This window comes from Notolepis coatsorum (assembly GCF_963971535.1).
Source record: "Notolepis coatsorum genome assembly, chromosome: 6".
In the NCBI taxonomy this organism is placed as follows: Eukaryota; Metazoa; Chordata; class Actinopteri; order Aulopiformes; family Paralepididae; genus Notolepis; species Notolepis coatsorum.
In genome coordinates, this window is record NC_140170.1 from 10,095,520 (window position 1) to 10,113,019 (window position 17,500).

General features: G+C 43.8%; 2 protein-coding genes across 5 annotated transcripts in view; both read right to left on the reverse strand.

The window, feature by feature from the left end:
* LOC311230769 (BOS complex subunit ncln-like) overlaps positions 1-3,267 on the reverse strand; it is a gene marked incomplete at both ends in the record, with an annotated part of 22,311 nt that extends 19,044 nt beyond the window's left edge. The window contains 2 exons of the mRNA XM_084317127.1: positions 1,433-1,446; positions 3,115-3,267. Coding sequence (XP_084173253.1) covers positions 1,433-1,446; positions 3,115-3,267 — 167 coding nt within the window. The remainder of the gene's footprint in view (positions 1-1,432; positions 1,447-3,114) is intronic.
* Positions 3,268-14,344: 11,077 nt separating this feature from the next.
* The window catches only part of fam219aa (family with sequence similarity 219 member Aa), a 61,609-nt gene continuing 58,453 nt past the window's right edge, over positions 14,345-17,500 (reverse strand). For all 4 annotated transcript variants that reach the window (XM_084317710.1, XM_084317709.1, XM_084317708.1 and 1 more), the window contains one exon: positions 14,345-17,500. This exon is cut by the window's right edge. The gene's annotated coding sequence lies outside the window, so the exon portion shown is untranslated.

The following is a 17,500-nucleotide window of genomic DNA, read 5'->3' on the forward strand; positions in this document are numbered from 1 at the left end:
TGACTCTCAGGTTCTGGAGAAAGCCTACACAGAAGTCGCTGAAGCAATCCTGGGTAGACCACGGAAGAATAAGAAGCCATGGATCAGTGAAAAATCATGGAACCTTGTAGACCAGCGGGAAACAATAAACAAGAGGATCCTTGGCACACACTCGGAAAGAATCAAGAAACAGCTAAAAGCAAAGTACACAGAGAAGGATGGAGAAACAAAGAGAAGTATAAAGACGGACAAAAATAAATGGATGGAGAACATTGCAAGTGAAGCAGAAGAAGCTGCAAGGAAACAACAAATGAAGACACTGTACGGTCTTACGAAGGCACTGTGCAACAAGAGACCTAGACAGAGCACAGCAGTACTGGACAAGAATGGCAACCTCATCAGCGGAAAAGATGCAGTGCAGGCAAGGTGGACAGAACACTTCAAGGAAGTACTGAATAGGGAACCACCAGAAAACCCAATAACTGATGAGGAAGAATGTGAACTCACTAACATGATTGAAGAGATTCCTGTACATGAACCAACACTAAGTGAAGTAAAGGGAGTGATTAAAGGACTTCAGAATGGGAAAGCACCAGGAATCGACAACATCACAGCCGAGTTATTAAAAGCAGACATTGAGTTTTCAGCAAAGAAGGTACATCAATTGTTGGAAAAAATATGGAGGCAGGAGAAGATCCCGAAGAACTGGAAGAGGGGGCTTATCATCAAACTAGCAAAGAAAGGAAACCTCAAAGAATGCAAGAACTCAAGAGGCATCACCCTACTTCCAGTCGTAGGCAAGATACTTGGCAGGATCATCATTGACCGAATCAGAATTGGAATCGACTCACGGCTAAGAAAATAACAAGCCGGTTACAGAAGAGGAAGAGGAACAACAGAACAAGTCTTCATACTGGGGAACATCATTGAGCAAGTAAACGAGTGGCAAGCAACACTCCACCTGAACTTTGTGGATTTTGAAAAGGCTTTCGACTCAGTCCACCATGAAAGCCTATGGCTAATTATGAAGAAGATTGTCCAGATAGTGAAAATATTCTATGAAGACTTCCAGTGTGCAGTAGAAGACCAATGAGAAATATGCGAGTGGTTTAACATCAACAGCGGTGTCAAACAAGGATGCAACATGTCAGGTTTTTTATTCTTAATGATCATGGATTGGATAATGAGAAGAACAGTTGGACAAGGTGAGAATGGAATCAGATGGAAGTTGACATCAAAACTCGACGATCTGGATTTTGCAGATGATGTAGCATTACTCTCCTCTACCAAACACCAAATCCAGGAAAAAACGACAAGAATGGAGAGAGAAGCCAGACGAGTGGGACTCAAGATTAACACCGGAAAGACAAAAACCATGAGAATGAATGCAAGAAACCATGACAAAATCAACATCAACGATGAAGAGATTGAGGATGTAGACCAATTCACATACTTGGGAGCCACCATCTGTAAAGAGGGAGGGGGTATGAAAGACCTAAAGAACAGACTCTCCAAAGCAAGAGGTGCATTCATCAAACTCAAAAAGATCTGGCACTCCAACAGCATCTCAAGAAGAACAAAGCTGAGATTGTACAAAACACTGGTTGTGCCAGTCCTACTGTATGGATGTGAAACATGGAAGATGAACAAGGGAGACAACAAATCAGTCGACGTGTTCCATAACAGATGCCTCAGAAGAATCCTCAAAATCCAGTGGCAAGACCGCATCAGCACCGTAGAGCTACTAGAAAGAGCCGACATGAAGCCGTTGAGCAAGGAAGTGAAGTGGCGAAGATGGAAGATGATAGGACACATACTGAGGCAAGACCACAACAACGACTGCAACATATCAATGACTTGGGCACCAGAAGGGAAAAGAAGAAAAGGAAGACCAAACACTACCTGGAGACAAACAGTAGAGAAAGAAAGAAAATAGGCAGGGTGGAGCTCATGGCCTGAAGCAAGAACAATGGCAGCTGACCGAGAGAAGTGGAAACGCTCTGTGAAGGCCTTATGTGCCACTAGGCACGAAGTGGATAGGTAACAGGTAACTGTGCACTCAAGACTGCAGCGCCCAAGTTTCAACATTGATGAACATTGTTGTGAAAGAGTTGTACCCTTTTTGCTGACTTGTTGTACAACACTTGTAAGTCGCTTTGGATAAAAAGCGTTCAGCTAAATGACTAAATGTAAATGTCCAGCGCTGTAGACATTAGATTAGATTCTAATGTATTGTCATCATCATCAAGTACAGTACAACGAGAAGAAGTTTGGCATCCAACCAGAGTGCAAATGTAGCAGTAAAGTGCGATAGTAATATACAATGTACAGGTGATTAAACTGGGTATAACATATATAAATTAGTACTACTGAGTAATAGTGCCAATCAGAGTTGTAGTATTAATATGTACAGTGATACAGGTATAAAGACACTATGGTAGACTAGTAAGTCATACTGGCCAGCAGCGTAATTGCCTGAATCAAAGATTGTTAAATGATTGTGTAATTGTATTGTGTGATGACTGAATAAACTACTACTACTACTACTAATTAGTAGCGTAACAAATTATTATTATTATATATCTATATATTTCTGCTAAACAGCCATACATGGGGGGAGGGGCGACTACTAGGTTACTAACACTGACCCTACCATGTTCCAGTAAACACTGACCCTACCATGTTTCAGTAAATCATGGTAAATGGCAAATTTATTTGTAAGGCCCGACAACACACGTTAATGTCCCCATGGGCCGGACACGTCTTCTTTAAACAAGTCAAGAAGAAACATCACAATCAAGATCAAAACAAAAACACCATGAAGTCCAAAACATTTAAAATAAATGCAATGCAACACTCCCAGACATACCCCAGCGAAAGTAAGGAAAAACTCACCAAAAACCTAGCAATAGGAAAAAATGCACCACAGGCAATGTGGAGGAGAGAAACCTTAGAAGGGCCATTCAAGGGGGGATCTCCATTCTTAGATGTCGGTGATAGTAGTGTTGCAATAAAACAGGCGAGACAGTTGGTAAGCATGCACTCATATGTGTAATGAAACACAGATAAGTGCATGCGATAGCAACTGAACATTTTGAAAGATTGAAAAATTTTCAGTTTTGTGTAAACAGTGACCCTACCGTGTTTGTCCTGGGCCAGGTTGTAGTGCTGCATCCTGTACGCCGTGAACTGATAGGAGGACACGGCGGAGAGGGCGGAGCCACGCAGCAAGCCAACACACAGAGGCAGCAGCAACATGGCCGCCCTGGTCAGCTGTCCCAGCCGCATGATGTCACTTCCTGTCTGGGTTCTGTTCTGTCTGTCTGCAGAGAGGGAGGCTGGCGTCAGCAAAACAGAGCACACTTAATAATAATAAACACACATTAGGCCTGTTGTATTTCCTGTTCTTTGTTTTTAATCTCAATAAATGGTAACGGTAAATGGCTGCATTTATAAAACTATTTTATCCAAAGCGCTTTACAATTTATTCCTCAAATTTTTACCCATTCACTCACACATTCACACACCGACGGCGGAGGCAACCGTGCGAGGTGCCAACCTGCTCATCGGGAGCAATTAGGGGTTAAGTGTCTTGCTCAAGGACACTTTCAACACGCTGCCCGGGAGGAGCGGGAATCGAACCGGGAACCTCCAGATTACCAGACGACTGCTCTACCTCTCGAGGGACTGTAATGTAATGTGTAATGTAATGTGTCAATAACACTGTTATGTGAATAATATTTAGTATCAGTAGTACTATATTACACTAGTAGTACATATTTCCAATAGGAATGCAATCATGCAATCACTGTACTATATATATCATATCACATTATATATGTGTTGTATACGATATTATATACTATATACTATACTATTACAGTATATACTGCAGGTATACTATACTGTAATGTGTACTGTAATGTGTACTATATGTATGTACTGTAATGTGTACTATGTATGTATGTAAATGTGAAAAAAAAGAAATAAACATAAGTGTGGGGCGACAGTGGCTCAGGAGGTAGAGCAGTCATCTGGCAATCCGGAGGTTTGTGAGTGAATGTGTGAGTGAATGGGTCAAATGTGAGTAACAAATTGTAAAGCGCTTTGGATAAAAGCGCTATATAAAAAAGCAGCCATTTACCATTTACCATTTATAAGTCTTCAGGGGTGGGGCCCTTTTCGGACAATTGGACAATGCTGCAATAGCAGCTGGTAAAACGTTGCCGATTTATGAAATGACCGTTGTTATGTGTCCAAAACCCGAAATAAAAAATGACTGAACTGAACTGTATATTGCACAGTGTAATTTGGAAATGATTTCTTTGCATACCCCATGAAAATACACACACAGTCACCAGAGGGGTCAGAGTGCAGGGTCAGACATGTAAACTGTCCCAGGTATCATTACAGCCTCTCACGTGGACACTTTGAGATTTCCATGTCAGAGACTGGGGAAAGGTGTCGCGGTTATCAGATCACTTCTCTCTTTGAACGACTGGACTAATGGATGATGGTGAAATCTATCTATTCCTCTCAGTGTTTCAGGCGCTTCCTTGAGGACCCTTTTCTTTGAGACCCTTTGGCTCGAGGAGTCAAAAAAGTTAAACAATTCTAACCCTAACTAAGTTTGCTGCCATGCACTTGTCCTAATAAACTAACACTGTAGCACACAACACTTTGATGAACATTGTTACTCAGCTGATAGAGTTGTGCCCTTCCTGATGACTTGTCGTACAGAACTTGTAAGTCGCTTTGGATAAAAGCGTCAGCTAAATGACTAAATGTAAATGTGAATGTAAATGTAAATGTACTGGACGTGCTTGTGGCACACATCCATACATACAAGTCTGTCCAACTGGTGTGTTAGTCCAACAGTCTTAACCCGGGTGTTCCACACACTCCAACAGCTTATACACACGGCTACCATCGACCCAGATCTCTCAACCCCAACTCTTTAAAAAGTCCTTAAACCCTTTAACTTAAAGACTCCATCCATAGTCTGGTTGAAACGTTTGAAAGGATCTGCTCCCTCACCTGTCTCCCTGGACGTCTCGTGGACCTTCGGTCTCTCCGGCGTGTCTCTCGGCGTGCCTCCCCTCCTCCTGCTCCTCCTCGCAGCCTGGACCCAGACCCAGGGAGACACCAGGCGTCTAGGTCCCGGTAAGCCACCGTCCTGCCATCTGCTCCCCAGGGGATCAGGTCGAGGCTAATCACCCCCCCACTCCCCCGCCTCACCTCCTCCCTGTATATCCTTCTATCCATCCACCCCTCCTCCTCCACCACCTCCACCACGTCTCTGGCCTGTCTGCTATTCTGCTCAGCATAATTTTTATGCACAATATTGTGGTTCCCTGCTTTAGTCTGTTGACACATTTCTATACTAAATGCCTTTGTAGTCCTGTGTCATACCTAAATGTCATATAAGTGGATTGTATAGACACAACTCACCAAAAGTGACTATTGCACAACTGATTTGACAAAGAAAATCCACCATGGGGGGGAATCCCCCCCCCTTCACCCCCCCCCCCCCCCCCCCCCCCCCCCCCACCCAACCCTCCCTCGGTGGGAAATCTCCCTTATTCTCCCTGTTTGTGATGTCACACTCTCATAAGATATGATTTTTATTGATCCCCTTGGGGGAAATTCAGTCATAGTAGAATGAGGCAGGTGGGGAGGGGAGGTACAGGTATGGGCAGGGTAATAGTAGAAAGACATAAATATAGTTTCAAGTTTAAGTTTCTTTATTAGTTGTCATACATAAGTACAGAATACTTTTATACAAAATGCTTCTTTCTGTTACGCTCCAGAGACTGTGCTAGACAAAAAAGATAAGTATAAAATAAAATAAGTATAGCAAGTATAAAATAGAAGTCACGTACGTAGACACAAGTGTTCAATATGTACATATGTACAATGTGCAATGCAAAGTAGAAGTAACTGAGTTACCATACAATATACTAATATACAATATACTAATATACAATATACTATATAGTGCAAAGCAGAAATGGGATGAGGTACAATTTAGGTACAATTTACAGTAAGGTGTACTGAGGTATGGGTTGTAGTGCAAATTCTTTGCCAATAAATATAAAGTGTGTTTAGGTGTTCTAAAATGGGTGCTGCAGTGAGTTGTTTGTTTAAAGTGAGTGTGCGTGTGGATGTGTGTGCTGTGAGTGCATCTGATGGTTGTTGTATAGTGTTATTGTCATTTAGCATCCTGGTGGCCTGGGGATAGAAGCTTCTTCTGAGTCTTTCTGTGCTTGCCATGAGACTCCGGTATCGCTTGCCTGACCGCAGCAGTTCAAAGAGGCAGTTGTTTGGGTGGCTGGAGTCTTTGATAATTCTCTTAGCCTTACCCATGCACCGCTTGTTGTAAATGTTCTGGAGTGGGAAGCCCCCCTCCAATTGTGCGTTCAGCTGAACGGGCCACTCTCTGTAGTCTGCTACGGAGGTAATACAAGGTAATACAATTTGTATAATATAAAATATAAAAATATGATGGAAGAAAATAAACAGTATAAACAATATAATCAACTCTGAATATAAAAGTATGAGAAGAATAAACAGTGTAAAAACAAAGGTGCAGATGAGGGTCTGTGTGCCCTCAACCATCAGATCCTCCTCGCGGCCCTCGCAGGAATGGGAGTGGCTGGCTCTGCGCTGACATGGCTGACATCATACCTCAATGGCCGCTCCTACCAAGTGTCATGGAGAGGGACCCTGTCGGCCACCCGCCCCCTGCGGACGGGTGTCCCCCAGGGCTCGGTCCTAGGACCCCTTCTCTTCTCCCTCTACACTAAATCACTGGGTAACATTATAACATATCATGGCTTCTCCTATCATTGTTATGCCAACGATACTCAACTCTTCCTCTCCTTCCCTCCCTCAGATATCCACGTCTCTGAGCGGATCTCGGCCTGTCTGTCCGACATCGCCGCCTGGATGACGACCAACCACCTCAAACTGAACCTAAGCAAAACAGAATTGCTCCACCTGCCGGCCAAATCCTCCCCCCTGACCGACCTTTCCATCACAGTCGAGAATGCAGCTGTGACCGCGTCCCCGACCGCCAAGAACCTTGGTGTTGTCCTCGACGACCAGTGGAACTTCTCTGCTCACATCGCAGCGACAACCAGAACCTGCAGATTCCTCCTGAGCAACGTCAGAAGGATCCGCCCCTTCCTGACAAAAGAAGCCACCCAACTCCTCGTCCAATCAACAGTCATCTCCCGCCTCGACTACTGCAACGCACTGCTCGCTGGCCTCCCGGCCACTGCCACTAAGCCTCTTCAACTCATTCAGAATGCAGCGGCCCGCCTGATCTCAAACCTACCGAAGTCAGCCCATGTCACCCCACTTCTTAGGGACCTGCACTGACTCCCCATTGCTGCACGAATCCGCTTCAAGGCTCTCGACCTAGCATACCGTGCGGCAAAGGGAACTGCTCCCGCCTACCTCCGGTCAATGGTCTCTAACTACACACCCTCAAGACCCCTACGCTCTGCATCTTCTGGCCGCCTCAAACCTACTCCTATCCAAGCTCCCGGAGGGTCATCAAAGAGAAGCCGCCTATTCTCAGTCCTTGCCCCACAATGGTGGAATGAACTACCCACCCCAGTTAGGACAGCTGAAACCCGTCCAATATTTCGCCGTCGACTAAAGACGCACTTCTTCAACCATTATCTGAATTAAAAAGAAAGAAAAAATTTAACCCTAACTAACCTTACTGTCATGCACTTGTCCTAATAAACTAACCTACACTGTAGCACTCAACACTTTGATGAACATTGTTACTCAGCTGATAGAGTTGTGCCCTTCCTGATGACTTGTCGTACAGAACTTGTAAGTCGCTTTGGATAAAAGCGTCAGCTAAATGACTAAATGTAATGTGCCCTATCGGTTATATTATACGTTACAATAAATATAGGCAATAAAGAACTTGAATCTGAATGTATACTATGAGTAAGGGCCCTTTCTCACTCACCCTATTCGTTTCTATTTCGTTCCGTTCTGGCCCGTTCCGAGATCTGATCCGAACTCCCCCCCCCCCCCCCCCTCTCCCCCCTCTAGTTTGCGTACACACTGCAGTCTTGTTTCGTTCCGGGTTCTGTTTACGGTTTGCCTTTTGAGCGTTTACGCTTGCCGTAGGTGATGATGTCACGTTCGAAAATGTAAACACAGGAAGTGTTAACATGGCGCTGGAGACTGGATGCTGATATAAAATGAATAAATAAGCAATAAATATGAAGTTATATTTGAACCTCTGTTGTCAAGCCTTGTCAATATAACCCACCCCATTTTATCACGAATGGATGGTGTTGTAGAGTTCGCTTTTGAGCGTTTCCCAGGGCTAACGCTAAGCTAACGATTAACGCTAGTTAGCTTAGCCTAGTCTAGTATAGCCTGTAGCACTTTCTTTTCAGCAAAGAACGTGCAATAAACAAAACGGATACATTCACTGTGTGTTCTGCCTGTCATTTGTTGATGAAACAAAACTAACATCAACACAAGTGACCACCAAGAGCGGATAGTTTAGTCTCAAAAAAGATCGGTGACTTTTGTTAGCTACATTGTTAGCTGCATGCTAACGTGAATGGAAGATGCCATTTTTTTATTTTTTTTTGGTCTTTTTCCCCCTCCATTTTCCTCCGATTTTCTCCCATCCCAATGTTAGTCGTATGCCAATTCCCAGTCCCTTCCTGGTCGCTGCGCTTTACCCCCCACAGTCAGATCATTTGGGAGAGTGGAGGCTACCACGTGCTTCCTCCGACACACGTCCAGCCAATCACCGCTTCTTTTCACCTGGCAGCGCGGATTCTCATTGAGAGGGCGTAGCGTGTGGGAGGACCACACTATCCCCCTCACGTCCAATCCGCGCTTAGCAGGCGCCCCGACCGAACTGTAGGAGTCGCTGTTTACAACGACCCGGACCCACCCCGCCAGCTTCTCCCACCCTCTGATACAGCCAATTGTATCAGTGCAGACGGCCAGCCAAGCTGGTGACAACCCCGGAGCTGTGAGCTGGATTCGAACAGGCGAACCAAGCTCACAGCTCCGGGGCTGGTGACGAACGCAATCTCCGCTCGACCACCTAACCGCCTTGGAAGATGCCATTATAACAGTATAGCATTGTGGCTAGAAGCTAACGTTAGCTCACGCTAGTTAGCCAGCACCAAACTGATGATATCGGGAGCCATCAGTAGCTAGATAACATTAGAGACAACACTGTGTGTATTAAACAACGGTGAATAGATGACTGGGCCATTTGTTTAATGCTTGTTAAGATTGAAAGAGGAGCTCTGAGCTAACAGGGTCTGATAGCTAGCTAACGTTAGCCAGCTGCTCATGCAATCGCCGAATCGGTAATGCTAGCAGAATGAATGGATGTAAACTTTATTTAACATATTGCATATGGGTACAATACAAATAGAATAGTTATGACGTTATGTCAGCAGCAGGCGCCACGCCCGTGTTTAGGTACAAGCTCGCAAAACCACGTCCCCCCGTTCTCCCGGGGCCGAATCCGAGACCACCTATTCCAACTGATCCTGTTCAGCGGGGGGTGAAACGAATCAGCGCCGTTTCGCATCGCAAAAGGGGTGAGTGAGAACACTCCCCCCCGTTCTCGGGAGCAGTGATTCGATATCCAAACGTGAGTGAGAAAGGGCCCTAAAAAATAAACAATATACACAAGGTACCCTAACTGGCATGATATACGTCATGCGCTGTAGTCCGTGCAGGTTGTGGTGGTTAAGAGTCAGACACACTATTGTCGACAGTGGCTTGGGAGGTAGAGCAGTCGAAATTAACAATATAATAGATTTCATTTATATAGCACACTTTAAACTCAGTGAGCTCTCAAGGTGCTTCACAGCAGAAGGAAAATAAAAAAAATACATATAAAATAAAAGGTTTAAAACAAGAAAACATTCAAATGAATTAAATAAAAGGATAAGAATAAAAAAAATAAAAATTTAAAACATAAAAACATTTAAAATGGTGCGGCCGGGTGGTGTCTGCCCACCACCACAGAGGGATCGAATCCAGCTGTGGTGCTTCCGGGTTGGCCGACCGTCCATACTAACACAATTGGCAGTGTTAGCGGGTGGGAAAGCCGGCGAGGGTGGGTCCTGGTCGTTGTAAAAACAGCGACTCCTACAGATCGGTCGGGGCGCCTGCACAGCGAGGTCGGATCCTTGGGGAGGTAGCGTCCTCCACACCTTACACTCCCCCAGTGAGAGTTCACGCTGCCAGGTGAAAAGAAGTGGGGATTGGCTGGACATGTGTCGGAGGAAGCATGCGATAGTCTCCGCCCTCCCGGACCGACGGTAGGGGGTAGAGTGCACAACGACCAGGTAGGGGATTGGGAATTGGCATAACGACTAACATTGGGATGGGAGAAAAAAACGGAAAAAGAAAGGGGGGAAATTTAAAATGAATAAAATAAAAAACAAAACTTAGGAGCAGATACATTAAATAAACAAAGTAAATAAAGGCGCAGATGAGTGTCTGTGTGGCCTATCAGTTAATCACCCCCCCCCCTCGACAGACCGATAACATTTGTCCACAGCATCAGCCTGAAGAAGAGTGCGCTCTGATTGGACGGAACGCTGGCTGGAGAAGCACTGGAGGAGGCGGGCGCCGTGGCAACGGGGAAGGTGTCAGCCAGGTACTCGAGGTGAAGACGCCACGTGAGACTGAGGGGGTGAAGTTCTCACAGAGTTCAGTAGTTGTGTTATTAGGAGGAACGTTAGAGCACTCAATTCAGTGTCACATGACTTACAGTTTTAGAAGGTTTTGTGTCCTTCTAATTTGCTGGGTGCAGTTTTTGGGGCCCCCCTCTGGGTGGCGCTCTAGGCAACCGCCTACGTTGCCTATAGGAAGCTCCGCCCCTGAGTGCTCGTATATAAAGCTTTACGTTGGGGTCACAGGGTTCCTCTGCGGTTAAAGAGAATTCGCCTTCCTTCCTCCTGTCAACGGAAGGTCAAAGGTCAGCCAGCGCGTCCATCACGGCGCCCTCGAGCGAGGCAATCAGCCCCCTGCCTGCTACAAGGCCGCCCTGCTCCGTGACCCCCCCCCCCCCCCCCCCGCGCCGGAATGTCCACAAGGACGCGTGTCTCACAGAGACATTAAAGTCCCAATTGAAATGTCTCAAACTCAGCAAAGCAACAGTAGTGATTGGAGGGTTGAGGAAGAGGGCGGGGTTTGAGATTGGTCCATCACAGCACACGGGTGTGTGTGTAATATGGGGATTTGAGTGCTGCAACATTCCTAATAAATAAATAAATAAATAAACAGTAATGTCTGTCCACATAGATAGATGGTAGATGTAATATATTTATGTGTATATATGTATAGCAGCTGGTAAAACGTAGGCGATTTATGGAATGACCATTGTTATGTGTCCAATATCCGAAATAAAAATTAACTGAACTGTTTGTACATACCTGCATATAATCCTTTTTACATGTCTGTAGATACTATATGTAGCGAAGATTTTCTAAATGGATTTACAGGCGTATGGTTCTTCCTCCGAGAGGTTAATTTCACTCTCCTTTAGTTCATTTAGTTTAGTTCATATTTCATTTTATTCCACCCTTTTATTTTATTTTATTATTTGTCCGTTAATGTCGCACTGAAAACTACCAAATTAAATTCCTTGTATATGAAAACTACTAATCAGACTTTTCTGATTCCCTGCATATAATCCTTCTATAATATACCTACTTTTACACCTACACATAACTCTGTATGATAACATGTACAATAATGCTGTAATCTAATAATCTATCCACATCTGTCTGTACATGCCTGCATATAATCCTTTTTACATATCTGTAGATACTATATCTATATCTGTACATATTCCTTACCAACTCTTACTAGTTACGCTGCTGGCCAGTATGACTTACTACCATAGTGTCTTCATACCTGTATCACTGTCGATATTAATACTACAACTAGTGCTGTCATCGTGGTGATGACCAAAGTGGTGGACGTCCCGTGGTGATGGCCAAGAGGATACGATCCCCTCTACGTCGCCCCCCCCCCATACCTCAAATGGACCCGTTATCAGCTCTATTCTATTTCATATCTTTCAAAAATGTTCTCATGTACCCCAGTTGCTATTGCATGTACATAGTGTTTTAGTACATACATACCAACTGTTTCACCCATTTTATTCTCCACCCATTGATCATCTATAGCAACACTACTATCACCGACATCTAAGAAGGGAGATCCCCCCCTTGAACGGCCCTTCTAAGGTTTCTCCACATTGCCTGTGGTGCCTTTTTCCTATTGCTAGGTTTTTAGTGAGTTTTTGTCTGAGAGTGTTGCATTTATTTATTTTACATTTTATTTTAGATTTCATGGTGTTTTTTGTTTTGTTCTTGATTTATTGTGATGTTTCTTTTTGACTCGTTTAAAGAAGACGTGTCCGGCCCATGGGGACATTAACGTGTGTTGTCTGGCCTTACAAATACATTAGATTTGATTTTATACTAATTTATATATTCTATATACCCAGTTCAATCACCTGTATTTTACTATTGCACTTTACTGTTGTATTTGCACTCTGGTTGGATGCCAAACTTATTTCCGTTGTACTGTACTTGTGCTGCATGATGACGACAATACATTTGAATCTAATCTAATGTAGAATATTTATGAACATAATTAAAAATCAGTAGAAGAGGACTATTGTCTACATGGAAATCAACACATGACAACTGTATACTTCAGATATCTGATATTTATTTGTATGTTACACTACACAGAACATTAACACTGTTAAATACTAAATGGAACCAGGTCACATTGTCTTTACAATCATAATAATAATAATCATAATCATAATCATAATAATAAACATCTGACAAAAAAAATGAAAAAAAAGCATCTGTATGTCTATGTTAAAATGTTTCCCATACTTAAAAAATAAATTAAAACGTACAAGTGGCGATACATATCGTCGTAATGCTTTACTTAACAGGGGTTTGGCAGACTCTTTTAGTAACTTAAAGAGGTGAGGGTGAGGCTCAGTGCCAAATCTGCACCCTATTAGCCAAAAGTAGTGCACTCAATGGGGTGGGGGGGGGGGGGGGGGGGGGGCTAACAACAGAGAGACAGGGACAACTCTTGTGGATGTGGTTAGGATGTTAGGTTAGATCACAGCCAAAGCACCAAGTACACATCGCAATCAGCATGTTAATTAAGGAAAACTCAGGGCTACTGTCCACAGTCAGTCAATCAAACCCACAATGTCAAAGGTCACTGTATTCTACTTTTAAGGACTCCGTCACAGAGTTTACACACCTGCAACTGTCACCCAGCCTTTTTAACTGTAATCTCTCTGTTCTGCTTCATGTATTACTGTAAAAATACCTTGTAATATTATTTGGTTTGTTTGTTCGATGTGTTTTAACTATTTCCCTTACCTCTGTGATGTAGGTATTGTCCGTCTGTCTCTTTCCTATTTTATTGTATACATTTTTTTGTTCCCTTTCCCGGCCGTTACCCTCCGAGAGATCATTTTGTCCCCTCTCAAACCCCGCCCTCTTTTCTCAATCATCCAATCACAACAGTTGAGGGCGGGGGTTTGAGATAGGTCCATTCAAATCCTGTTTTAGTGTGACCCTTCTACGGCACCTGAAAGCACACAACCTCCGTCTCTCCGTCACGATGAAAGCACACGACCTCCGTCTCTCCGTCACGATGAAAGCACACGACACCGCAAACACACCGTCTAAATAACGAAATGTGAAATTGTTGCTCATCTGGAAACCGAACAAGGACATAATGGTTCGTCGCCCAAGGCAGGCCTCTCGACGGTCCCAACAAGACGGACCTCTGGATAGTAGTCATTGGCTAATACTGATAAGACCTATCCACATAACGTTTGCATCTACAGCAAAGCAAAATAATAATAATAATAATAAAGAAGTCAGACCTAATGTTTTTTTCATTTCCCGATTTCCCATGTAGGTCTCTAGTTTAATCTCTGGCTTTATAACAAAGGTTCATTCATTCAACCAGGCTCAAAACATTCACAAGACCCCTGGGACTATAAACCGTACCTCCCGACCTCCCCAAAGGGAAGCACACACACACTGGTGAGTCTGAGTGACCTTCCAGTCCTCACGGTGAGTAGTCCTGCTGCACATTTTGGTCGGTTGGGATCTTTTCAGCGTTAACCCTTTCACTGCCACACTACAGAAGGTTAACCCTTTCACTGCCACACTACAGAAGGTTAACCCTTTCACTGCCACACTACAGACGGTTAAAACCGTCTGTAGTGTGGTAGTGAAAGGGTTAACCTTCTGTAGTGTGGTAGTGAAAGGGTTAACCTTCTGTAGTGTGGCAGTGAAAGGGTTAACCTTCTGTAGTGTGGTAGTGAAAGGGTTGACCCGTTGTCGTGTGGCAGTGAAATGGGTTAACCTTCCGTATTGTCGCAGTGAAAGGGTTAACCATTTGGTAGGGTGGTAGTGAAAGGGTAATTCTTTAAACCTGGAGCCTATTGGGGGGGGGGGGGGGGGGGGCGTGGCACTGACAGATTCCTCAGACCAAAAAAGTACTTCCTCTAAAGTTGAAAAACACAAAGAATCAGCAGGTTTAAATCTCTTGAAAGCCACAGTCTGGTTTCTCAAGAAACACTGTAGCACTGAGCTGGGGTGGAAAGTAACACATTACAATTTCTCTAGTTACTTTGTTTGAGTATATATATATATTAACCTTTGTAGTCGTTTTATTTCATGAAATTTTTTTTAAGCTTGTACTTTTAACTTCATCTTGGGGTACATTTTAAATTTTTTCAGCTGCATTTACTTTCATTTTTGGTCCTAAAAAGGTGGTGAGTTTCTGGTAAATGTACAATCATACTGGACTTAAAAACTCAAACTCTCATAACTCGTAGTAATAGCACGGATACTTTGTGGATATGAATTTTTACTCCGAGTACTCGGTATACCACTTAACCCTTTCACTGCCACACAACAGAAGGTTAACCCTTTACTATCACACAACCGACTGCGATGCTCCATCATTAGCATCATTAGCTCGATGGAGCATCGCCGTCGGTTGTGTGATAGTAAAGGGCTAACCTTCTGTATTGTCACAGTGAAAGGGTTAACCGGCTGTCGTGTGGCAGTGAAAGGGTTAAGTAAAAATGGGGAAACTATACTTCTGATTCAGGACCCACATTATGAAAGTGGGCCAAATCAGAATCGAAAAAGATCAGAATTGAAAAGATCAGATTCCAATTCCGTGTCATTCGTTCACACACTGTCATGAAAGAATCAGATCTGAGTAGCATAATGCAGTGAGAATCATCATTATGCAGCTACTGTAAGATGCTTTTGGGGAACCCAACCTGGGTACTGGGTGTCACGGGAGTGTACGGTATTTCAGAGTGGATTCACATGCAAAAGAAAACCATCGCCACCTACTCTGGGAAACCAGTGAATGTCTTTTAGTGAGTGATGTAAACATCGGAGTACAGTTGGCGTCCCGTGCAGCGAGAGCACAAGACATAGCCTTTCGACGTCATTCCAACATCGACGCTGAATTCATTACGGTTCACGTCGTAGAGTTCCTTACTTCCCCAAATGTCAGTTGTGTGTTTAGTCCAATAATAACGCTGGGTTGTTGAGCGACAGGACCCGAGTGGACGTGTGCAAATGTACAAAAACAAGACACAAAACAAACGTACAGACTTAAAATAAAGTAACAAGTTCATACTTTTCGTTGATAAGCAACAACAGGGCAGTGTCCTGTATAATATACTGTAGTACCCTAGCTTCATGCCCAGTCAGGCGGTATTATGTAACCCCCCCCCCCCCTTGACCGTTTGATATGACAATCTTAATATCTCATCTCCCACGGGTGAAAGTATAAACATCCAGGAAGGGGTCACAGCTGAGTAGAACACGTCACATGTCTTCATTGGGAGGGCGTAGTTCAGTCCTCCTGCCTGGAAGCTGGATCTTTATACTTTCAAACAGAATATATTTCTGTCAAATATCTCCTCGGAATATAATTTCTGTAAAATATCTCCACAGAATATATTTCTGTAAAATATCTCCTCAGAATATATTTGTGTAAAATATCTCCTCAGAATATATTTCTGTAAAATATCTCCTCAGAATATATTTCTGTAAAATATCTCCACAGAATATATTTCTGTAAAATATCTCCACAGAATATATTTCTGTAAAATATCTCCTCAGAATATATTTCTGTAAAATATCTCAGAATATATTTCTGTAAAATATCTCCTCAGAATATAATTTCTGTAAAATATCTCCTCAGAATATAATTTCCCCTGTTTGGTTTTTTACGTTTCTCTTTTTCCTCCCTAGTTCTCGGCCCCTCTGCGTGTTTCCGGCATCCTGATATGCAAACTGTTCTCAAAAGATTCCCACGATGCGCAACAACGTCTGATCAGGCAAAGTGCGCACAAATACTCAAACGTTTTCAAGCAAAAGCTTTCAGTGATAGCAACGTTTTTTTTTCTTCTTTTTGTCCTTTGTTGTTTTCACGTGTGAATCGTCCTTCCGGCATGTGGCACGTTCACTGGCGTGGCACGTTCACTGACACAGCACATGGCATGTTCTGTGGCCGTCTTCCGTGGCGGCGCGTGGCCTTTTGGCACCGTTTCAAACACCCACTGCAGGGGTCAGGGGGGGGGGGGGGGGGGGGCGATAAGTAAACGACAGAACACGCGCTAATTCTTTAAAACATACGACTGGCGACTACCTGCATGTTGGAAACAAGCCTTGGTGCTGCGAGGACACGAAAAGACAACATCTCTCTACAGCTGCTTTGCCGTTACAGTAGGTGATGCTAAATCCCATCCACGTAATGTTACAGTAGGTGATGCTAAATCCCATCCACGTAAACGTCTCTCAAAGTGCCCCACCTCTCCTAGTTGGCACTAGAATGTGGTCGAGAGAACAAGGCTGATAAATAAGGTTGGATGATCCGTTTCCTCGGGGGGAACAAAATGCTACGAGCAACATGCAAAAGCTGTTCCTTCTCAGTTGGGGAAATCGTTCGTCTTCATTGGGAATTGGCGATGTGAAGTTACGGGTGGGGTGGTGGGGGGAGGGGTCAAATGTTCTGCCGTGATGTCATCAAACGAATGAATGGAGCTCCGCCCATAACGTAGTTTCGGCTCCTTACTTTCCTCACAAAAAGCCCCAAAGTCCGAGACGATACTTTCAAAAGACCGCTCAAACTGTAGCCGACCGCTGTGCCGCACGATGGCGTTTGTCGGTTGATGATTTGTTGGAAGAAATGCCTGTCGAAAATGGCGTCTGGCTACTCCCCTTAACTAGGAGCCAACAACGAGGTTTTCCTAAATTAGATATCATAATATTGCCAAAGAATGAATCTAGCAGGTTGCCGTCATTGTTGGGGAGCGTTTTTTTTAGCGTAATATAATTTCATTGCGACAGAGAAAAAGATTGTGTTGGTTAATGTTACGTCATGTTACGGTGAATATTTTTTACGGTCG